The sequence below is a fragment of the Abramis brama genome, assembly GCF_963993115.1.
Source record: "Abramis brama genome assembly, chromosome: 23".
Taxonomy (NCBI): domain Eukaryota; kingdom Metazoa; phylum Chordata; class Actinopteri; order Cypriniformes; family Leuciscidae; genus Abramis; species Abramis brama.
The window spans coordinates 23,463,718-23,488,756 of record NC_139985.1 but is presented as its reverse complement, the minus strand read 5'-3'; the positions used below and the strand labels follow the sequence as shown (position 1 = coordinate 23,488,756).

Here is a 25,039-nt window from a genome sequence, read left to right as displayed (position 1 = left end):
TTTTTAAAAGATGTCTCTTCTGCTCACCATGGCTGCATTTATTTGATAAAAAACAATTAAAAAAACAGTATTATTGTGAAATATTATTACAATTTAAAACAGCTGTTTTCTATTGAGTGTAATTTATTCCTCAGATGAAAGCTGAATTTTCAACATCATTACTCCAGTCTTCAGTGTCACATGATCCTTCAGAAATCATTCTAATATGCTGATTTTATGCTAAAAAAAACATTCATTATTATTTTCAATGTTGAAAACAGTTGTGTGTACATTTTTTTATCCCAATTCTTTGATGAATAGAAAGTTAAAAAGAACAGCATTTATTTAAAATAGAATATTTTCTAACATTATAAATGTCTTTACTGTAACTTTTGATCAATTTAACTCATCCTTGATGGATAAAAGTATTGATTTATTTTATTTCTTTCCCCCAAAAATAAAATTTAAATTCTTACTGACCCCAAACGTTTGAAGGGTAGTGTTTAATGTTACAAAAGCTTTCCATTTCAGATAAATGCTGTTCTTTTGAACTTTCTATTCATCATAGCATCATGAAATAAAAATGTAAAAAACTGTTTTCAACATTGATAATAATCATAAATTTTTCTTGAGCATCAAATCATCATACTAGAATGATTTCCGAAGAATCATGTGACACTGAAGACTGGAGTAATGATGCTGAAAATTCAGCTTTGATCACAGGAATAAATTACACTTAACTATATATAGAAAACAGCTGTTTTAAATTGTAATAATATTTCACAATATGACTGTTTTTGTTTGTATTTTTAAACAAATAAATGCAGCCTTGGTGAGCAGAAGATACTTATTTTAAAAACATTAAAAATCTTACTGATCTAAAACTATATATATATATGTAATTGATTTTTTTTCTGTTTTTTTTTTGTGTAAATGTACATTTTGACCAACTTTTTCCAGTTTTAATGTCTAGCAAAACAATTAGTAAAACTTTAGTAATTAAATATCCACTAAGTTATCGTCAATCCTCCCTCTATTTTCTTGTAGATGTTTAAGCCATTATGCTTCTTCAGAAGTCTGTCCAAAATCAGTTTCATGCACAAACTGTTGCACAAACAGTCATTGCCTGATAGGGCAGTGAGGCAAAAAAAAAAAAAAAAAACCCAACTGCCTAAGCTTTCGAATGCAGACTTTTTTTGTGTCTGTCATGTGCTCCCCTTGTCCCGACCCCATGTTTCCTTTTGCCACACACCCACATTTAACCCTTGTAAGTGCCCTTGTCGTTCTGTTAATTGCCAACACCTGTTTCTCATGGTTTTCCCTCTCTATTTATTGTGTTTCCTCCTATCCATAGGATTGTTTTGTGCAATACGCCAGGAGTGGATTGTGCCCTTTGCTCTAGTTCTTGTGTTGCTCTTTTTAAGTGTTTTTCTAGTCCTGTTCTGTGATTTGCCCCAGTTCTATACCCAGAAGGGCCTGCCTACTTGTTCCGGCTTTGTTTGACATTACTGTGTATTAAATATAGTTTCAGATTTATTAACTCTGCACTTGGGGCGACATGAACACATCAAAGGAGATAAATGTTTTTATTAGTCCATAATACAGTACATAGAAAATCATCTTAGACAATCAGTTGTCAGAAAGAAATATTTTTTTTGCTATTGACTGTAAAACTTATAGCTGACTGCAATTGGTTATACAACTTCTACATCATAGCATTCAGTAACATTTTAGTTTTTATAACATTTTAATACTTTTCTCTCAAAAAATAAATATATTGGAACTTTCGCACATATTTTCATAAGTACATCTTTATAGTGCTTAGATTTAAAAGCATTTGTAAACTGGCGCTGAAGTTAATCTCTCTTGATAAAGTTTATCGCAGACACTCAAAACAACATGGAATATTCTTGAATAATCTGTAGTACTCCTCTTGAATCTGATGATAAAAGTGAAAACATTTGCAATTTAAGGTGTAAAATGGTAAACATTAATACTGAATAAGAAAAAAATGTACATCTCTGATTAGGTAACCCAGTTCCCTGATAAGGGAGATAAGACACTGCATTATGATGACTAAAGCATGTGTGGAAACACAGCAATTTCATTGGCCAAAGCGAGGTCAGGTGACAGTGTAATCACATCATCAAGACTATAAATAGGCACTTGAAATAAAATTAATCAAATTCTAATTATCTGAAGGAAGACACTCAGGCATGCATAAAGTATGGCAAAGTGACTCAGGGTCTTGTTCCCTTCTCATGGAACTGGGTTACATAACCAGAGACGTTCACTTTCGAGGGAATTCAACGCTGATGTTGACGCTATGGGAATGTTAATACCCACATTGCCATACTGAAAAATGCCTGGCTAGCAAGTTTGTGAACTACGCTACACACAAACCCTGTGGTCCACTGAGAGGATTAACCCTAAAGGACTTAAGAGCCATGAATCCAAACTGTAAAACCTTATGAATGTGTGCTGAGAGGACCAGCCTACCACAGCACAAACATACTGTAAAGGCGCACCCTTAGATAATGCTTTAGAAGAGGCCAGACTCCAAGTTGAGTGGGCCTTGATGCCTAAAGGTAAAGCCATTCCATGCACGTCATAGGCCAAATAAACTGCATCACATCCTCAATTGAGAGACTGGAATCTGCGAGTTGACACCCTTTGGGGCCAAACCACAGCTTCCAAATCTTGGGTCAAGGGTGGAGAATCCTGAGCCTGTCCATCTGGACTAACACATGGTAGCCCCATGGTAGAAATACAGCCCTCATCTCCAGACAATTTATGTGCCATAACACAGAGGGTCTCTCAAACACAACTCTGGTTTCTTAAAGCAAAGAAGCTGATGATCTTTATTTCAGGTGACTATTTATGGTCTTTATGACACACTTACACTATGTCAGCTAACCTCACCTTTGGTCAATAAAACTGACACTTCCACACATGCTTCAGACACTTGCTCATTCAGGGGCATTCCCATAGCATCAAAGTCATGACGCAGTGCTGAGTTCCATCTAAAGGGAATTGTAGAATAGTGTGGACCTTACCCTTCTGGATAGCACGCAAAGGAAAATGAAAATGAACATCCCTTGGAACACATTGGCGAAGGTAAAGAGATACGCTGTCAGGGTGGTCTCATATAAGATGTGCATGACACCAAAAGTCCAGGTAACTCCCAGAACAAATAGAAGAGCAATAGCTCCTCTTGCACAAGACCTTTGGAATAATTATTGAATAGCAAAAGTTAAAAATATGTTTGATTCAGCTGTTTGATTAGTAACTTTAGTATTTTGCTACCCTGACATGAATAAAATAAAATTTTACTTTTACTAAAAGTGGGATATAAAGGATGGAGTCCAAGTTACTTGCAAACACAAAGAGTCATAACATTACAGAATAGGAGATGTGACAATTGAAATGATGAACAATTTCTTTACCTGATATTTTCATAGTGACTGATTTCAGGTATTTTTACTGCAGTGTGACGATAAACCTTAAAGATGATCACAGCAAATGCCAGCAGATTAACCTGGGAGGGAATAAATGGCTTCGATGTAATATTTATCCAACAAGAAAGTACAGTATGAACTACATGTAGCAATTCATTTGATTAATTAAACAGCATATCATGTTATCAATTAAATATGTTTTTTTCTTTTTCTTTTTTACATTTATTGACAGCTCTAATGAAATTACATTTTGGATATTATTTTATTTAGATTTACAATTTATTTAGATTGATTAAAAATACAGCATAGTTCTAATGAAAAGAGTTGTATAGTGTAACTGAGATTTGTTGCTGAGCGTGAGCCCAGAGTAATGTTCATGGGTTACAGACAGTCTATATTACAGTGTTGTGGATGTTACACTAACACAAGAAGAGATGCTCACCAGAATAATCAGACAAGCTGGTCCTATGAAACTCCAGATGAAGTTATTTTCAGTGCTCAGCCAACACCTTAATAAGATTAATAACAATATGAAATAATAATTACAATTATTGTAAAACTGAATTTACATTGTTTGAAGAAAATGTGAGTGGTGCAATCCACCTTATTTTGCAACGTACTGTAGATGTAAGCCTTTTTTGTTGGTGTGTGTGTGTGTGTGTGTGTGTGTGTGTGTGTGTGTGTGTGTGAATGTATGAGAATTACGATTTGTTAGCCGCTATACATTAAATAACTAGAAGAATAAAGTTAAATAAACGGTAACTATTTGAGCTACAAACCTGTGTTTATGATTATGATAGTAAATAATATAATATGAAAGCAAATACCAGTTTTTAATATCAAGCAGCATAAAATACAATATTTGTACAGCTAAAATAACTGAAGACAACGGAAGCCTTGCACATTCAAAATAATATTGGTGGATCAAAATAAGGTGGACTGCTCATAGTAATAGTCATACTTTCTTTACCAAATACCACTAAATTTAAATTCTAATAACTTACACAGTACTGGTGCCATAATATTTATATCCAAGTGTTGCAGAAATTGTGACGACCACTGCTGGGCTCCCATAACCAAATATGTAGAAGTTCCGGTGGAGGAAACCTTTGTTATAGATGACACCAACAACAATGAGATACAAATGGATCCCCTCTATACACATCCAGGCAAATGCAGACAAGAAGAAATAGTGCAGCAGGCCAGCGATAAGAGAACAGAACCACTGAAACACAAAGTGAACAAACATGAATCAACATTACATTGCACTACATTACTTAAAAACTACTTTTGTAAAGGGTTTATGTTGCCATTTGACACATTAAAAAAGTCTGAGGAGAGAACCTTGTGTGCAATCTTGTTAATCCCGATGAGGAAGATGAACTGGGCCATGAAAAGGCTGCAGCACAGGTTCTTGTGGATCGTGGTTCTGGTGTTCTGAATGTCTCGGAAGAACCAGAATGTGAAGATACACAGGGACAGGCATATTATGGAGATCACCATTCCCAGCTGCGTTATCCTCGTCAGAACATTATAATGTGCAAGCAACTACATAAAACAGAGCAGGAAAAGGCATTTAGGATTGTTTACAAGCAAATTGTGAATTCTGCTCTAATTGTACCATGCTTACAAACTGAGTCAGTTGTTTTCACAAAGTAATAATAGCATACATTGAAGAAAAGGTGAGTGACACTCACCTGTGCCATGTTGCTAAGGTGTTCTGGGTGGTTTTATAGAACATTGGGTTACACTTTATTTTAAGGTGTCATTGTTACAGTGTAATTATATATTTAAATACTGAGTAATATTAAACAACTACATGTACTTACTATAGGGTTAGGGTAGGATTAGGATTTGGTTGAGGGTTAGTTGCATGTAATTATGCATAATTTACTGTTATTACTATGGTAAGTACATGTAACATATGTAACAAGGATACTGTAAAATAAAATGTTACCGCACATTGTTACGTGGCTGTTTTGATGCCCTAACTGACTATGATATCTAAAATTCCTAGATATAGTTTAGAGTCCTGCATAAAAGTTGTATTGTCTGCCAATGTCAGCTATTCTCAACAAACCACATAATTAAATGTTTCATAAATCATTGTAGCACAAACAATATGTGATGCATTACATGCTGATGTTTAATATTTAGGGTTAGGAGTTTGTTCAAATTCCTAACAAGTATGAGGGAGCATAATAGTGAGGTTTATGACAGCAATCACCACTAATAAGATATACTGGACTGAACAAACAGATCAACTATATTCTTTATTTCTAATGATTAAGGTAACTTCACTGTAACTTTAAAAGTGTACTTTAAAGATAACATCAGTCTAAGACATTTTTTTCTATGAATTTAGAAGAAATATAAAGTCTTACACAGTAAAACATTTTTTATTAATATTTAATATGACTTAATCAATCATAAACATAGTGTATACCGTAAGTTTGGGGTCGGTAAGAGTTTTTAATGTTTTTGAAATAAATATCTTGCAGTGTTTTCACCTAGGCTGCATTTATTTTATTAAAATAGAGTAAAACAGTAACATTGTGAAATATTATTACTATTTAAAATAACAGTTTTTGATTTTAATATATTTTAAAATGTAATTTATTTATGTGATTTATTTATGTGATGATATTATGTTATATGAAGTTTAATTTTCAGTCTTCAGTGTCACAGATTCAAAAATCATTCTAATATTCTGACTTGTGCTCAAGAAACATTTCTTAATATTTTCAATGTCGAAAATAGTTTTGTGGCATTTTTACTGTCACTTTTAATCAATTTATTGCATCTTCGCTGAATAAAAGTCCAAAAAAAAAAAAAAAAAAAAAAAAAAGATTAAAAAAATATATCGTACTGACCCCAAACCTTTGAATGGTAATGTAAAATTGTTTAAACGGTTCAGGTAGAAATAACAAGAAATGTTGGTTGGGCCACCGTATTTTGTGAGGAGACCAGTAGGGGTCAGCAGTAGTTCACTTACATTGGCATGAGCAGAGGACATGAGAATAGCAAAGTGTGTCAGGTGATCACAGGAACACGAAGTATGAGTGGAATTCACATGAGTGCGTTTACAGCCATCCAAACCCCAGTGTCCCATCATGCTCTGGGAATACTCCCAGAATGCACACTTAGTCTCATCATGGCCAGGATCTATCTCCTTTATGAAAAAAGCAAAACTTCAATGCATATTAAAATGACATTCAAAGCAACAACTATTTCAAGTTAATTAATCAATCAGTTACACTGCACCTGTGTGTGTTTGAGAGTGAAGGTCACGTTGTTCAATGCAAATGTCTTTGGATTGCTGATGGCTGCTGCTATTACTGGCGAATTAACTGTAATTTCACCCGCTGCTGCATATCGAGAGTAATCGGCCACACCAGGGTCATCAGTTGGCTTTAAAATATCCCCAATACTGTTATAGATTAGAAATACAATGGAGGTGCTTCCTACAGCAGAGACAGATGGAAGACATGCATTTGAATCAGTTGGTGCATTTGTATTCAATTTGCTATGAAGTTAAGAAAGAACACTATTACAAACCATTATTGCTTTTGTTTTTTGCATTCTTAGGGGTCAGTGAAATGGAGTTTCCTTGGATGTTGGTTGAAACTGGATGCTTATGTGCTTGGTGGGGTTCAAATGTGTATAGTTTCATTTCTAGAAATTATTCAACACAATGATTAGCACCTTCATCAAAAGCAGGTAAAAAATAATAATAATAAAAACAGGTAAATTCAATGTAAAGTGTGCTGCAAAAAAAAAAAAAAAAACACACATTAAGATCCATAACTATGTTTTCAGTGGTGTATAAAGACCTTACTTAATGAACCGTTATGTTTTTATTACCTTAGAATGAGTCATTTATATCTACATAACCGCGGGCACCCCCCTTCTATGAAGGTCGACATATTGTGACGTCATGTTTCTACCGTAGCCGACAGAGAACAAACAGCGCTACAGAGTGCGTTTCGTCACTAACTTGAATGAGAAGCAGCAGAAAAAGACGCAGCAGAATACTCAGGTTGTCCCTGACTCTGCAAATGTGGAGAAATACATGCTGTCTGAACGACACCTCGGACACCGTAACGTTAGCTATTTCGATTTGATTTGAGCAGAGGAGGTAATCATGGAGAGGAAGAGGCGATCTAAAGCTTGGCTTTATTTTACTAAACGAGACAAATTATGTCGTTTGCAATAACAGGGTTTTTCCTGCATTGAACTTGTTTTAGCGCCCGCCAAAGCAAATTTTTGTCCCGCCAAAGTCTTATTTGATCGGTGAGTAATGTAGATGAACTGCAGCGCTTATGACAGGGTGCATGTTTAACTGAAAGAACGAGCAGAGAGAGAGAGTGCCCCGGTCGCGCGCGCGGACTCTCTGTCTTCGGAGCCAGGCGAAAGTGTAAACGACTTCACCGTCTCCAAACTAAGCGCTGTCTTGCTCTCTCTCCCTCGCACATATTAATCAAAATAAATCGACACGGTGGTAAAAGGTCGGAAGACCAAAGTTTCATGTGGAGCATTCTGAGATTATTTTTTTTTTTCCTGAATTACCGCTGGGTGTGAATTGTGCTAAATAAGTTGCCTTATCTTCTGTGAAAAGCGTTCCGGATATTCAGCTGACATAACACAACACTTTAATTAAACGAAAAAAACTATCCAGTGATGAAATGTTTTCTGTGTTGACACAAATCTTGGATGTCCATGTCCTAACTGCTGGGATAATCACACAACGCACATGACATGTCCAATTAATGACTCCTTTGAACCGATTTTAATGAATGGTTAAAACAACTGATCTTTCCAACAGTGAACTCAGTATACGTCTGAATCAGTGTATAACTAATCAGTAACACTTTACAATAAGGTTCTATTTATTACATAAATTACATAAAAAGTACAGTTTGCTTACTCAAGCTTAAGCTTTAAAATAAATAAAACCACTTGTTTTTTTGAAAAGCATATGACTACATTTTTCCACACAGTGCTATCAACAATCGATAAGAAAATCGTTAAAGAATCGGATCGATAAGCAGAGCCATCAGTGGCATTGATATTGATAAATTCTTATCAATTCCCATGCCTAGTAAAGTCAGTGAATAAAAGACTAACACAATGATGAACAAGTAAAAATAACAATCACAATAACATGTGGTTTTACTGAATAATTAATTAAATATAATTTAATATAAAATATAATATAAAGAAGCCTCATTGCTTGACTTGCTACTCTCTGCTGACTCAGACTCAGACGACATCTTCCGATCCTACGTCGGCCACCATAGCTTCTCCTTCGAGTTTGCAATTTGAGGGATAAGCCGTGAGTGACTAGCTGTTTGCAATTCGCAAACCTCACCACTAGATGCCGCTAAAAATTACACACTGCACCTTTAAATGGTTAAATACCTGCGGAAAATCAAAATGGAAAATTCCCTAATATGAAAATTGGGCCCAGTTTTTACAGATTCTTCTTAGAGAGTGTTTGTTTATATTTTAGCCCACAAAAATCTCACCTACTTCACCGGCATCCACCTGCATCTGCATAGTGTGTGTGTAACCAGCAGACAGGGCCAGTGTTTCCATCTCTGCTGTGTGAAGGAGTGTGGTGATGTAATACTTCCTCAAATCCTCATTTATCCTGTCCCATTCCACCTTCTCATCCTTCTCGACTAAGTTATTCACACTAAAAACCAAATTCTATTAGAAAAATACAGAAAACACAGAACATCTCAGGTTACGACTGTAACAGGCAGAAGGAGAAAATGGCAGGGCCTGCGAGTCTCCTATCCTCTTAAGGGACTCAATAGCCAACATAAAAGCCATCTTTAATATTAATAACTTCTCTGAAATTGAGTCCAGGGGCTTGAAGGATGCCAGAGACAAACCTTCCAGAACCACTGCCAAATCCCAGGCTGGAAGTCTTACAGTACATGGCAAAGTCCAACTAATGTTCTCTGCACCATAAAGTAAAGACAAGTGAAGGAGGAGATTGGTAGCTGCTACTTTCTTCTCAGTGTTGGATTATTTTGATATTATCTATCTGCAGGCACCCAAGCATTGTTTAAAGGCATTGGATTCAGTTCATGGAGCTTTAAGTTTTATTACCAATTCAAAAGCCCTTACCCATCATTGTTTAATGTACTCTTGGGTTGGATGGCCCGCACTGTCAATCTATAGACTCAAGCAATGGTACATCTTTACATAAAACTTTCCTGGGTTTGCTTCCCTCCTGTTTACAGCAGTATACCATTCAAAAAGGTGTAAAAATTTATGGTCTTCGTTCACAAGAATATTATCTTTTAAACATCCCAATAGTCCAAATATGGGTAAAAGGGTGTTTAGTTATGCTGCTCTGTCTGATTGGAATCAGTTACAAGATAAATTATGCTTTAAAGAGTTGGTCTCTCTAAATTAATTTAAGAGTATTTTAAATGATTTGGTTACGGCTTTACTACTTGTTATTGTTTTAACTGATATTGTATATATATAAAAAAATCTATATGTAATTAATGTATTTGTTTTCATGTTCAAATCTTTTTTCATGTTTAACTAAGTGTGCTGCCTGTCTTGGCCAGGACCCTCTTGTAAAAGAGATTTTAAATCTCAAGAGTTTTTTCCTGGTTGAATAAAGGTTATAGGACTCCCCAATTTAAGGTATAACATTTCCTCGTGAAGGGAGTTTAGGATGGTTTCAACAACCTCAGCTGAGAGACCATAGTTTAAGTTAGTTCCCTCAGGGGCCAAACCAAAAGTTTTCTGATCATCCATCGACCTAAAAAATGGCTTGTCATTTAAAACATGTAAGTAGCAACTTTACATGGCTGCTCGCTTTAACATTAACCTATTATTAGGCGATATTCAAGTGTGTGGAGTGTGGATGCTAAAGTATAGCGCCAGCGCAATCCCTTGCATTTTTTCCAGACAACAGCAGAAACAACTTAAAATACTCTGTCATTTTTGGTCATACAGAAAAGAGTATCATTAATAGACATCATAAGAAACTGTAAAGTGTCTAGTTAAACTCACAACTGCAAGAAAATGTTGTGCTTTTTGTAAAATAAAGAAAACAAAGAGGACACGCTTTCTGCCATCTCAGTCTCCGTGAATTGGAGCACATCTAAAAAATAATCGAAACTAAGCTTATAGGCTACTTGCCTATATCTATATAAAGCTTGAAATGTCTACTTTTAAATGAACCAATTCAAAACAAGAAATACTCTCTGCTTATGTGACCCGTATGAAAGTTACATTTCTCTCTATAGGCCTTATTTATAGTTTCTTGTAGGTTTTTGGGGGTTAAGTTTTCTATTTTAAACTTTGGTGTAAACCATTCAGGCTTATTACAACTGACTGGTGTGTTTCTGTCTTATATCATGTCCTGTATGTGGAATGGTACACAAATTACCATGATGGTTTCATTGATGTGTTCCTCAGGATGTTCAGACTTGTCTCTAGCGCCTAGTTTATGGCTGGCCATGGCCTCGATGTATGATATGAGGAGAATAGGGGAGAGTTCAGCTGATGTTTGATGTCTTATTTCTTTCAGACGCTCTGGAGTTGACAGATTAATCATCTACAACCCAGAGAGAAGAAAAGAGAATTAATATTCACTCAAATATACAATGTTATTAAAGATCACATTATTTGAAAGATCATAAATTACAGGGAAAAATCAGACAACACACAGGTGTTCTAACATGCTTATATCAGAGGCCTTAATCAGCAAGCACATTCAAACATTTCTGTACAAACATTTCATGTATAAACTTCCTCAGACGAATTTGTTTATAGGATGATTAGTCTTTTGTATTTTATAAAGTAAAAAAAAAAACTTATAACAAGGCTAGTACCAACCAGATAATAAGCAAATGGAATCAGTTTAAAGGGTGTTGAAATTAAATTATAATTTTCTTGGGACAGATTTGCTAATTTGCCAGCAGAGGACGCCATTTTCTCACACTTACATTGTGATTATAGACTGAATTCTGCAAGGACCTAAACAGCAGCTGTGTTTTGTCATGAGATTTTAGTCATATAGCAATCAGGATGGACAGAGTATTTTAGGAAATGTGATCAATATTTCATGAATGGTGTGAGAGGCCACACAGGAACATTAAGAAATTATTCTTTTTATTTTGTTTTAGTAAACATCATGCTTCACATTTCACATTCATGAAATGTATGAAAATATTAAAACTAACAAGAAAAATACTAAGATATAAAATGTTTCAGTTATTAACGTAGCCTTGGTTGCCTGAGATAATGGGAACGAGCATTGCATCAGTAATTGACTCTTATGGGGAAAACTCCTGCATCAGCACAGACAACGGCCGACTGCCTATTTAAGTTGCGCTGATTGCTTATTTTGTCAGAATTTTTCAACTGAGGAGCAGGAGCGTCAACTCATGTATAAGCTTAGTAGCATGGCAAGCTATTTTTTATGAGACGGTCCATTCCAGGACAGCATATCTGCTTCTGTATTCATGGAGCCCAGCAGGTGCACCACTCTCACTGAGCGAAGATTGTGCTGTGCCCACATAAGGAGGCGGTATGCCAGCTTGTTTAGCACATGAGACCAGAGTCCCTCTTGGTGATTTATAAATGCTACCACTGTCATAGTCTCCCAACGGACCAGGTTGTGGCGCCCTCTAAATTCTGACTGGAACTCCTTCAAAGCCAGAAATACTGCCATAATTTCCAGGCCGCCATTCCTTTTTCGGAACGAGGATGTAACGAGCCTGACTTGCTGTGGGCCATGGGAACTTTCTTTACAGCGGCCTTTGCTAGCAGAGCTTGTACTTCATCTCAGAAGACGTATGTGTCGTCGTCAGAGAATGAATTGTGAATCACACCCCTGAAGCGGAGGGTCCTGCAAGTGAACTGGAGCGAGAAGCCTCATTTAATTATTTCCAAAACCCAATCTGACATGCTGGGAATGGCTTTCTAAGCTTGGCTCCGTGGAGGCGAGGGGTTGAAAAGTCGCAGGTAGCAGCTCACGTTAAAAATGTAACTTACTCATCAACATATATTAGATTTTGTCTAATAAAGCCTATCACGTTAATCTGACATCGCTAGCTTTTAACGAAATCGGTATTGCTAGCACACCACGCTAGTATATCGCTAGCCTGTTAACCTGCCATCCGTGCTTGCCGTTTTCTTTTTTCTCTCGCGCCTTTTACAAGTCTATCAGACAGCTGTGAAGAGTTGGATCAGTCAACAAACACGGTGAGTAATGTATTCTCCTGTTATTGTCACTTGGACTTCGTGGCACATGTATAGCATAGCATTCTCTGTCAGCGTTGAAGGATTTACATGTGATAAATGCAGGGAGATAGTCAGGCTGACGGAGAAGATTTCAGAACTAGAGACACGCATCCAAACTTTAATCAAGGATAGTAAGAGTGCAAGGGCTTTGGATACTGCTTTGGATGCGACTAGCTTAGTGAACTCTGTAGTTCACTCTGTACTCATCTGGGGGACCGTGAGACGCTGTAGTTGCGGAACAAAACACCGCTCTTCCGTTCCGATTACAATACCAATAACAAACAGATTCTCCCCACTCAGTGAAACACCCACTGTGAATCCTGTTGAAAGTGCCCTAATTACTAGCGATTCTATTACATGTAACGTGAAAATAGAGACACCAGCAACCTTGCTCATCACCCCCAATTTTGGCAAGTGCTGCATACATGACATACCCACATTAAAAAGGTTGCTGCTCATAAGTCATTCTGAATAGACACATAACCAACATATATTTAGAAAGCCAACCCTTGAGAGTTTACAGTTCAAGACTCAAAATTAACCAGACTGTTATTAATATTGAGATATATAAGCTCAAACATAAAAACAAAAACAACAAATATTAAGAATATATTTATTAAATGTATAAAAATATTATGTGAATTTAGGATAGCAACTGTAACAACTGTGGTCATGCTTCGTTTCAAATCTGAGAATGATATCTCTAAAATTATGCATTTTATGAAGCCTATTGTGAGACCATGTCAGGGGAGACTTTGGAGAAGGCTAAAAGATTTTCATCAAATATTTTATTGCCCTGTAAACACCCATTTACTGTCTCTGACTAATGTCTGGCGAGGAGAACTGGCCCCATTCATGTTCTTTTCATTTAAATCGACCAACCTTTCACACCTCTGCCGGTATGATACTTGGTCTTCATTATTCTATTTATCCTTATTCTTTTGTTTGAATTCAGCCATTATAGCCTTTCTTCTGGCATAATGCATGGGCATTTACACCTTGTAACCCCCTATACACGCATTAACTTAAGTCTTGTTAGAAAACAAACAACAAAAAAACTATTATTGGAACTTTAAATGCGAATTCTTTTAAAAATATATATATTATGGAATAGAAAGCTCCTGCAGCAGGTGCATTAGCACAACAGGTAGCCTCAAGCTACATGACACAGTTTAATTTATTAATATTACACTTTTCTTTAAAGGTCACTTTAAAACACTATCGAGTATTTGTATCATATTCCGGTCGCGGTTTAAAATGGATTTAAGTCCAAAAAAGATTTTGAAATATGTTATTTTTAGCATTTTATATGAAGCTATGGGCTATGCTTATCCATACCTTTATTCTTTATTCATATAAAAATACCCGAAATCGCACTATAATAACACACAAAACACATATAATTAAATTGTGCATTTATTAGAACTTGTTTCGGTGAAGAAATGTCACTTTCGCTTTGTTTATGAAGGATGTCCAGAATCAGGAAGTATACACAGGACGCGTCATGCAGAAGAGGTCACGTTGAATCACGTGAGATGATTGACAGCCGTACAGCCGAATCATATTTCTCAGAGGTCAGATCTGACGCAAATCAGGAAGAGGAGATACACATCTCGCTCCGTTCGCTGTTTGAGCTCTTCAGATCGCATAATTCAGTGGAAAATGAATAGAACTAGTATTCTGTATGGCGGAATTTTTTACTAGCATGTGATAATTATTCACTATTTCTTCAAATATGTGCACCATTGTACTTACAGTATATCCCTGGCGGATTCTGTATAGTTTATGTATTTAAACACAAATAAACCAGAGAAGACGAGAATGGGTGTTGTGTGAGTCAGGATTTCTATTCAAAATAACGATCGTTACAGATTAATTATTTTGCACTCCTGTCATAAATTAAGAAATTAATGTCACTCCAAACCAGTTTTATTATAAACAGTGGTCAAATATCGAAGCTGGAGTCTTAAACTTTTCTTATAATGCTGAGTTTGTCCAGATCAAGTAAGAGTGTGATGTTTTGACGAGGAATGAATTTTGAACAACAATAATCCGGGATCACCAGTGATCCCTGACGGGCAAGGAGTTTTAATCGTTCAGCCCTAATACTTTGTGTGGAATGTGCTTTGATTAGAAGAGGCAAAGACACAACGTGTGCCTCATTAGCCAAAGAAATTGCTTCCACAATCCATCTGCTGATTGTCTGTTTGGTGGCCGAGCAGCCCTTTTTGGTGGGCCCGAAGCATACAAGCAGTTGATTAGTTTTCCTCCATTGATAAGTCTTACGCATATAGACTTCAGAGGCTCAGATGGGCCCTTCAATTAAATATAGCTTCTCTTGTTCCACCAACACATGAGGAAGAGGATGAAAGGCCTGGAGGACTGTAGACGAGGCCACATTAGTGGGTACCTTAGGTACATAGCCCAGCCTTGGGTGGAGAATAACTTTCACCCTACCCGGAGCAAACTCTAAGCAGGAGGAAGCAACTGGCAGGCCTGCATATCTCCTACTCTCTTTAGTGATGTGATTGGCTGCAGAAATGCAATCTTTAAATCAATGCATTTATCTGATGCTGAGTCCAAGGGCTTGAAGGGTGCCAGGCACAACCCTTCTAATGTTACTGCTAAGTCCCAAGCCTGGACTCTAACCTGAGCTGTGGGCCTCATCCTCAAGGTGCCATGAAGGAAACGAGTTACCAAGTGGTGCTTTCCCAATGGTCCCCCACTTAATGGCATGTGGAAGGCAGTTTGCCCTGGAACCACAGCAACTTCAGACTACCCTGATGATTTATATACAAGACCACCAACATATGTTCTGTTCGAACTAGAAAATGGTGGCCTCTGAGGTCTGGGAGGAAATGCCTTAGGGCTAGCAATACAGCTAACATCTCTAGGCAGTTTGTACCCTGGGTCAAGCAGCCTTCCATGACCGCTCCCCACCCTGTGAGGGATGCATCTTTTAACACAGTCTTGCGATGACAGGATGTTCCCAACACTAGGATTTGGAAAAGGTTTCTTCCAAAATTTATTCCACATGACCAAGGAACAAAGGCATCTACACGTAACCTTGATCGTGCGAAACAGGTTGCCACTTGGGGAAAACCCCCTTGTCCTGAGCCACCACTGCAAGGGTCTCATGTACACAGCAGGCCAAAATGTATGATGTTGGATGCAGCTGCCATGAGCCCTAACAGTCTCTGAAACGTTTTCACAGTGATGAGCTGGCCTAGCTTGATTCTGGTTACTGATGCATCTCGATGCCGAGCCACCATCTCCTGTGACTGGGCTAATATTAACAAGTTATTTATGTAATTAAGAATATGGATGCCTTGGAGTCTCAGAGGAGCCAGAGCTGAATCCATACATTTTGTGAAAGTGTGAGGGGATAACAGGCCGAATGGAAGAACCCGATATTGGTGCGGTTCGTCCCCAAAAGCGAACCTCAGGAACTTCCTGTGTTGTGGAAGGATGGAAATATGGAAGTAGATCGTCTTTTAGATCGATCATGACATACCAGTCCTCGGACTTGATTTGAGGCACGATAAGAGGAATCGTCAGCATCTTGAACTGGAATCTCCTCAGAGAGCGAGATCTCCTCCTTCATCTTATTTTCTGAACAATGAAATACCGGCTGTAGAACCCGACATTTCTCTCTAAAGGAGGAATACATTATATGGCCTCCTTCGCCAAAAAAGACTGAACTTCCTGTTCCATCACCCGAGTCTGCTCGGAGCCCACTTCTGTAGGTAACACCCTGTTGAACCTGGGTGGACAACATCCAAACTGGATTCTGTAGCCCTGCATGAGCCACACTAATGGCGCGACATTTTGCAACAAACTTTGCTTAAAATTTGCTCTTTTAAGTGGAATTTGCTCTTAAAGAGTCACTGGATAGCTGCAGGGGAGAAGCGCTGAATCAGCTGCAGTCACTAAAGTGCTGTTAATCAGCTGGATGAGCATGATTGTTTCAATGGAGAGCAGAAAGGCTCCTATCATCTTCTTGATCTTCTATCTTCTTCTTGATATGATCTTCGCGCTTGAAGGAGAAAAATTCTAACAAAAATGGCAATCAGCACAGCTTAAATAGGCAGTCGGCCCCATCTGTTTTGGCTGGGCTGATTGCCATTTGCAGTAGGGTGACCACCATCAAACAAACCAAATGTGGGACGATTAAAAGTTTGTGTGGGACAATGTGGGACATGTTACCAACACTAAAACATAACCTGAAACTGTTATAGGCTATAATGTCTATCTAACTTAAAAACATTGGTATTCTGCCTTTCAGCTGATATAAGTTATTTGTTCTTTAGTCCCTTCCAGAAAACACCATTACATCAAAATGTAATATAACATGTCTTTATTTGACATGCCATTTAAATTCTTAAATGACATTAATATGGTGATACCATATTATCTTAAATTATATTAATATGGTGAGGTCTATGTTGTTTTTGGTCTTGTTTGGTTTTGTTTTGTTTTTTGTGTTGTTTTGTTTTGTTTTTCTCTATATATATTGGGTCTAGTAATATTGGTCAGTATAAGTATAAATATAAACAGAGTAAATTCGGTTAGTATTAATATGGTGAGGTCCATGTTGTTTTGTTTTGTTTTCCTCTATATGTATTGGATTACTTGTTGTTTTGTTGTCTGGGCATTGCCTGATTTATTATACTGCATGAATGCTGATATTTAAACCAGCATTGTTTGTTGTCAATGTAATTTTGGCTGTAAGCTGCTTAAGAAAGGTTATTTTGTTTTTTGGAATAGGGGACAGATATTATAAGATTTTATCTTCTTTCTGTTCCCTTTTGCACATGGGAATTTAAATTATCTAAAGAAGAAAATTAAATGTTTTGTGTTTTACCATGGAGCAATAAAAATAAAAAAATGAAATGAAATGAAATTCAACATCACTGAGCCCAAAAGCAGCAGGAATCATGCAGATCACTATTTCTGAAACAGTTCTGACCGAATCCAACTAAAATCCAACAAAATAAACAATGAGCAAATAAAATATAAAACAACATGAAATTAGATCATTGACAGTCTTATATATTAAGATTATATTAAACCAAAAACTCATATTTTTAGAAAGGATGTGAATTAAAACAACCACAGCAGGCAAACAAGTTGATAAATTCTGTTAAATTAAAATTTTAATTGTTTTCTGACAGGGAACACATGGAACGAATCACCGGTCCACATTTTGATTGACAGCCGTCACAACCTATAGTGACCGTGTTTACTCCTTTCCTTTCAACCATTGGATAGGATTTAAAAAACGGCTGTTGTATTTGTAGGCCTACTTCTGACGAAGCGCTGTTAAATATAGGTGAAAATTACGCCGCAAAAAGAATAAAGATAATAAAGAAAATGCTTTCTTAAAAAGGCAAAAGAACGCATGCACGTTTTCCATATATGCGTCAGTTACCGACACAATGCTAGTGAACCATATTGAAAGGGAACTAAAATTACAAAAATATATAAAAAATAGCTTATAGCCTTATAGTATTATACTATAATTTATAATATTGTTTGTATTATAATGTCTTAGAGTATTATAGTTGTTAGTTTTAATATTTTCATTCATTTCTTGAATGTGAAGCACAATGTATAAATGTATTTGCCCTTTTTCAGGTTAGATTTTGGGTAATCTCTGTCCTTTATATATTGATATTTGTATCTATTTTAATTTATTTATTTTAGTTTGTTCTTTATTATGTTTTATTGTCTATTGTAAAGCGCTTTGTGACCTAGTCTGTGAAAGGCGCTGTATAAATAAATTTGACTTACTTACTTACTTTTTTACTAAAATAAAATAAAAGGAAACACCATTCCTGTCTCACACCATTCCTGAAATATTGATGACATTTCCTAGAATACTCTGTCCATCCTGATTGTTATATGACAAAAATATCATGACAAAACCTCCAGAACAGCTGTTTCCTGAGCTAGAGCTGTTCTCAGCAAGGTAAAAGGATAAATCTGAGAGAGACGTGACTGAATTCTAGTCACAAGATTTCCAGATATCACTGAGAGTATAAGCACTGACCTATTACACACATACAACTTTAAAAATGAAGACAGAAAGCAGCGCCGTCACATTCTGCACATTGTTATATTAAAAACTTTCTATGAATGATGATGTTCCCATTTTATATTTTCTATACATTTTTGTAACCAGTTACATTACCTTGAAAATATTTGGACACTGATGTCACATTTAAAAATCCACAAAAATACCTTCATGCCAGTTGGTAAAAATGATTCATAGAAGTAATATTTCAAAATAACAATGTTTTTGTTGTATTTTGGATCAAATAAATGCAGCCTTACTGCAGAAGAGACTTCTTTTAAAAACATTTAAAAAAAAACCCGTACTGATCTTAAACTTTTGCTTGGTAGAGTATATACACAATACGTGCACTAAATCAAATAATTAATTTAAATGTTAATATTTAGTAGAAAAACCCTTAATACAAAATGGGAACCAATTTTTTATATTATTTATCTATAATTGCAAAAAGCTAGTCAAGTAGCTGACATTTATTGTTTCCCTAGCGAATTGCGATATCATAATAATAATAATAATAATAACGTTTATAATATGGGATTATTTTGTGAAACCAATATTTAATGTAAAAATGTCACTCACTTTTTGCAGTGTGTTGTTAATAGCCTCTTTAATACATTTGTGGTCCTGATGGCAGTGCTTCTCTGGGTTTTCTGACACAAACACAGAAACACATAAATGCATATGAAAAATGTATATTATTCAAAGTTTTACCTTTTACATTTTATTCAGTTAAATGTTTTTAAATATGTCAAAATGTGGGAGAACATAAAATGATTATCCATTTTATACTGAGAGCAGAGTGTAACTTTTCTCACCTGTGCAGTCTATCCCGCTTTTAGGCTTGAACCAGGGCCCGGCTGGGGACGTATAACCTCTCAGACATGAGCAGATGAATGAGCCGTTTATGTTGTGGCATTCAGAAGAGGGTCCACATCTATCAGCATCATCCTCACACTCATCAATATCTACAATTCAAAGAAGATCCTTGCTCATATTCATTATAAAGTAAATTTGTGTACTCTTCTCGCCATTCATACATTTTTATGTAGTGTCCAAATATCTTTTGGAGCCATTCATACCTGTGCAGTTGGTCCCATCATTAGTTTGAAATTCCTGCTTTCCGTTTGATTTAAATCCAGACAAGCAGGTACAGTAGTAATTTCCAATAGTGTTGGTGCATTTGGCATGTGGGCCACATATTCCAGTTACATTCTCACACTCATTGTCATCTGTGGGGGGTCAGATAAACAGATTCATTAAACCAAGAAGCAGCAGTTATATGCATCTGATAAACCAAGTGTTTTACCTGAGTGTTTCAGCAAGACATGGGAATATTCAAAAGAGAGTAAATGAAAGAATTAAAAATTCCAATATATTAGAAATAACGATAGGACATTTTAAATGTTAACTTCACAAAGCCTTTTCTGAAAGTGTCTTATGTAGTTTGAATACTTGGGAATTTGAAGTTTGAAAGGCAGCTGCTAGATTTTGTATTGGAAGACAGGTTAGCAATTAAAAAAAAAAAAGAAAAAAAAAAAAAAACTTGATTGTGAGAGTGATATTGCTTGTTTATAGCTGCTTAATAAACAAGAAGTTACATTTGCAGCCAACAAAAATAGTCCAAATGGTCAACGTGTCTTAAGAACACACAGTTAGTGCTGTTTTGTACCTGAATGCATCATGTTTTTGAATGATTCAGTTAAAGTGAATAATTCAATGACTGATTTATAACATAAAACAAGACTTGTTGCCACTCAGTAGCGAAACCGTCTCAGGTTACGACTGTAACCTCTGTTCCCTGAGAACAAGGAATGAGACACTGCGTCGTTTGATGCTTTGGGGAACACCTCAGGTGTGACAGGTGTCTGAAATCGCAATCCTATTGACTGGCGATAGCCCGTTAATCATTAACGTGCGACCTGGAAGTATATACGGGTGCCTTGCAAACATGATAATACCCTTTTTGTCTGAAGGGACTGTTTGGTAGGCAGGCCCCGAGGCATGGCGAAAAGACGCAGTGTCTCGTTCCCTGTTCTCAGACTGTAACCTGAGACGCACTGCGAACGATATATTTGGGGAACGATATACCCACGCCACCATGCTAAGGGGAGTGCATGCCAATTGGCAGTGACAACTGTCAGATCCAGCAAAATTCAAATGAAATGCCAGAACCACTCACCCTCAGGTTACACTGGGCTGTCAGTGAAAGCATTCCCTACAGTCATTGCCCAAGCTATACATTCCACAAGAAAACCTCCATAAACACTGTTTAATGAAAGGCCTACCTGAGCCTACTCAAGGGCCTAGGACCACAGCTTCAAATTTAGAATGGGTCCCTTCTAGGGAATGTGGCTAGGGAACCCGAAGGAGCCCCAGCCAATCACTATTCAGGGGAACATACTCACCAGAAATGCCACCAGGAAGACCTGGCGTTATATACATGGGAGACCTCTTACAAGGAGGCCTGGTGAGGCCTGCTACCTGATAACCAGAGGGCTGGCTACCTAGTGCCCGTATTTGGGAACTCGCCTTAAGGGGGGCCTAGTGAGGCCTACTACCTAGCAGCCAGTAAAGCTAGCTGTGCAGTTGCTCATCCTTGGTACTTTGCCTTCAGAGAGGCCTGATGAGGCCTACTACCTGATAGCTAGCATCCATGGGAACTCACCTTCAGGGAGGCCTGGAGAGGCCTACTACCTGCCTTCAAGGAGGCCTGGAGAGGCCTACTACCTGATAGCAAGCTAAAACTGGTTATTGCTATGAACCCTGATTCCGGCTGTCAGACCCAGGGTGGCCTGCTAAGGCCTGCCAGTCTTGGGGCTCAGTCTCGGAGCTGCCTGTTAAAGCTGGTCATCTGGAAGTTTTCTTTAGGTAAGAAACTGACTGCCATGGCCGTAAGGTTGGGGACCGAGCTACATGGTGGCCTGATAAGGCCAGCCGCCTGACAGTGGTCAATCTTATTTGGCTGATCATAATCGGGGCTAGCCTCCAGAGAGGCCCACTGAAGCCAATTGTCTGATTGGCCGGCGAATTAACAGTCGAGCACCCCATGATGGGGCTCAGGGTCAAGGATGCCCTTGCTAAGGTCAATGCATGACCATCAACACCACTGTTTGTATACCCCGTCACTCAAGACTCACTTAGAAGATTGAGAGGCCTACTAGGCCTGAAGCAAGTCAGTGCGGTCAACCAAATTCATGCTACTGGGAACTCGCCATCAGTGAGGCCTGGTTGGGCCTACTAGCTGATAGCCAGTCTATTCTGCTACAAACATATACCGTTGGGAACCATACTACACCAACACAAATATTGAGGCCACCCACAGGAGGCCTAAGGACCCCGGGGAGGCCTGTTTAAAACCTACTACCTGAACTACTAAGGCCAACCAGCTGAGGTAAGTTGGCCTACCGCACCCTTTTGGGGGCTGCCCAGTCAAGGAGTGCCTACAGCATCCTGGTACCTAATCACATTGCCCATGGCAGTGTACTCAGCAAAAAACAGTACAACATACACCACTCTGCCTCAACGGAGGCCCGGAGGCCTCAATACTACCACCTCACCCTGAGATTTAACAGGGTGCGGGCCCGCCAGCGGCTCTAGAGGTGACAGAACGGGGGGAGTGGGGCTTGCTTGTAAACCACACATCTACAACCCAACGCTTGAGCAGTAGCTCAGCGAGGTGAGTGGAGCCTATTCTGGTGGCTCAAATCCATATGCTAGTTCTACACGGCGGGGTCGGACAGACAAAACCCAGTCTCTTTGTGAGGCGAAAGACGGCCTAACCCTGCTCAAGAAAGACCCATTGTACTAGGGAGACCTTATTGAGGCCTAACCCAGGGTCTTTATAAACCATGCCTCTGCACCAAGCTGCATTACTCTTCTCGCCCCAGAATGCAAGGCCCGAATGCGGGGGCGGGCCTTGGCCTAATGACTCCCATAGAAGGGGGCTGTCATATAGGGATGCTAAAAACCTACATTCAAAAATTGAAGGGCCAGAGGTAGAAATGCTTTAACAGAACGCCTCCACTATCCCTAGCATAGCCTAGGCCAGCTACAGAGGCGGCCCTGGTGAGGACCAGCCTGTAAGCGTAGATCTACCATACACGGGGCAGGGTGGCTGAGAAGATTCAGGATCTATCCGATTATCACCACCCTCATTAGCCATCTCCTGTTCGTCCGGAAGAGCACTCGCTGCTGGACTAAATTCTCTTTTTTATAGAAAAACTTTCATCATCCACCTGCAGCTCACCCTCACGCGCACCCTCACCATTACACCCCTCTCAAGGCGATCGGCAAGCTCCATCTGGGAACTCCATAACGAACGTCGCCGCTCTGCTTTTTTTTCTTCTTTTTCTTGCACGAGCGGGACCTGAGCCGCGAGGTCCAGTCACCGGACAGACGGCCAGACGAGAGCGGAGCATTTTGTGAGAAAAACACTCACAATTTGCACAGGCAGTTCCCTCGAGACCTGCCTGTGCATGCTCTTCCTTCCCAGACAAAAAACGCAGTTTGTGTGTGTGACCCGGTGTCAAATATCTTGAGCGGTGGTCTGCACACTTCTGAAAGCACTCAGCCTTCTCAGTGCATTTCATAATTACCTGATTTTCAAGTGCTTACAGACAGAACAATCCCTGAACACGAAAAGATGATTATCATGTTTGCAAGGCGCCCTTATATATTTTCAGGTCGCATGTTAATGATTCATGGGCTGTCGCCGGTCAATAGGATTGCTGTGATTTGATTGTGATTTCAGACACCTGTCACGCCTGAGGCGTTCCTCAAAGCGTCAATTGAAGCAGTGCGTGTTCCCTTTCGAAAGGGAACATGTAACATAAAGAAAAGTTCATTGGAAAATAATTATTGGTTACACTATTTTTTAAGGTGACGTATTTACATTGTTCTTATTCAACTAAGTCCTGAGTAATATTAATCAACTACATGTAATTACTATAGAGTTATGGTTACGGTTAAGGTTTGGTTTAGGGTTAGGGTTAGTTACTTGCAATTAGGCATAATTTACTGTTATTACTAGAGCTAGTACATGTAGTAATGTGTATAACAGTCAGTGGCGGCTGCTGGTATTTCAAAGAGGGGAAGCTCATTTTCGGCCTACATCATAAAAATTGTCCATTTATTTATACGTAAATTCTGCCCTACGTTCCTTTTCAAGAAAATGCTCTGTGACCATGTCGTACCAACTAGGCGTCTTTTCCAGTGACTTGACCAGTGTCCTCTCAATGGCCAGCAGAGTTAGGTATAATTATATAAATGTAATAATATAATAAAGGTATAAATAATAATACTACTAATGATATATTTTTTAAATTATTTTAATAATTATTTTTTAATTATTACTAATAATAATATAAAAAATATAATAAGTAATAATATAATAAAGGTATAAATGTATAATTGTGTAAAATGTATTATGAAAATTGGCTAGCAATTTCGACAAGCAAATACCAAGAAATAGGTTGCAGCAGTTTGTCTTTCGACTATACTTGCAAAGTCCGCGACGGGACTGAGCTCGAATAGCTTCAGAATCAGCAACTTTTTATTGTATGAAATCGCTGTCAATCAAAAGGATATGCAGCCTTTCGACAGACCTTCCAATCATCACGCAGAAGCCCGGAGTCCAGGCCAGCCCACTCCTCCATTCACCCCCAGAGACGCTGAGCGTCCGTAGGCGGGACATAATCGCAGAATTTATTCAATGACCATCTAGTTTAGAAGCACTGAAAAAAACTGTTCAAAGCAGCCCCATTGAAGTCAGTGGACGCTGGGCTTCAACAGGGAAATGCACTGTGACGCTACGTGAATGTATGAGAAGGAAATCGAGTCAGCCAACCTGCTATATGTAACTGATTCTGAAAGAACTCGTCTTTGAGATGAACGTTATCTAACGCATTTTTAGTCAATACAATATTAACACAATAGTACATATTTGACCATTAATTTTTTGACATTATAGGGGAAACCGAGCTTCCCTTGCAGTCTTAAAGAAATCTTAAAGAAAAATGTCACACTGAAATAAAGTGTTACCTAATTATCAGCTAAATATCAGCACTCCTGTCAAAATCACATTTGAAGAGTTGTGTTTCCACCACATCTGACAGTTTCTTATTGGAGAAAACACATACAAATCTACTTATCCAGTAATAAAACCTTAAAGGGTTAGTTCACCCAAAAATGAAAATTCTGTCAGTAATTACTCACCCTCATGTTGTTCCAACCCCGTAAGACATTCGTT

The 25,039-nt window shown here is 38.0% G+C and overlaps 1 protein-coding gene across 1 annotated transcript in view; it reads right to left on the bottom strand.

Annotated features, from left to right (window-relative positions):
• Window positions 1-1,549: 1,549 nt before the first annotated feature.
• The window catches only part of adgrl4 (adhesion G protein-coupled receptor L4), a 40,622-nt gene continuing 17,132 nt past the window's right edge, over window positions 1,550-25,039 (bottom strand). The window contains exons 3-16 of the mRNA XM_084101976.1: window positions 19,872-20,021; window positions 19,608-19,757; window positions 19,372-19,442; window positions 10,858-11,025; window positions 8,966-9,149; window positions 6,996-7,112; window positions 6,702-6,901; window positions 6,433-6,609; window positions 4,782-4,985; window positions 4,442-4,662; window positions 3,880-3,946; window positions 3,426-3,517; window positions 3,036-3,204; window positions 1,550-1,918 (exon numbers count right to left, since the gene is read on the bottom strand). Coding sequence (XP_083958102.1) covers window positions 1,856-1,918; window positions 3,036-3,204; window positions 3,426-3,517; window positions 3,880-3,946; window positions 4,442-4,662; window positions 4,782-4,985; window positions 6,433-6,609; window positions 6,702-6,901; window positions 6,996-7,112; window positions 8,966-9,149; window positions 10,858-11,025; window positions 19,372-19,442; window positions 19,608-19,757; window positions 19,872-20,021 — 2,033 coding nt within the window. The 3' untranslated portion in view covers window positions 1,550-1,855. The remainder of the gene's footprint in view (window positions 1,919-3,035; window positions 3,205-3,425; window positions 3,518-3,879; window positions 3,947-4,441; window positions 4,663-4,781; window positions 4,986-6,432; window positions 6,610-6,701; window positions 6,902-6,995; window positions 7,113-8,965; window positions 9,150-10,857; window positions 11,026-19,371; window positions 19,443-19,607; window positions 19,758-19,871; window positions 20,022-25,039) is intronic.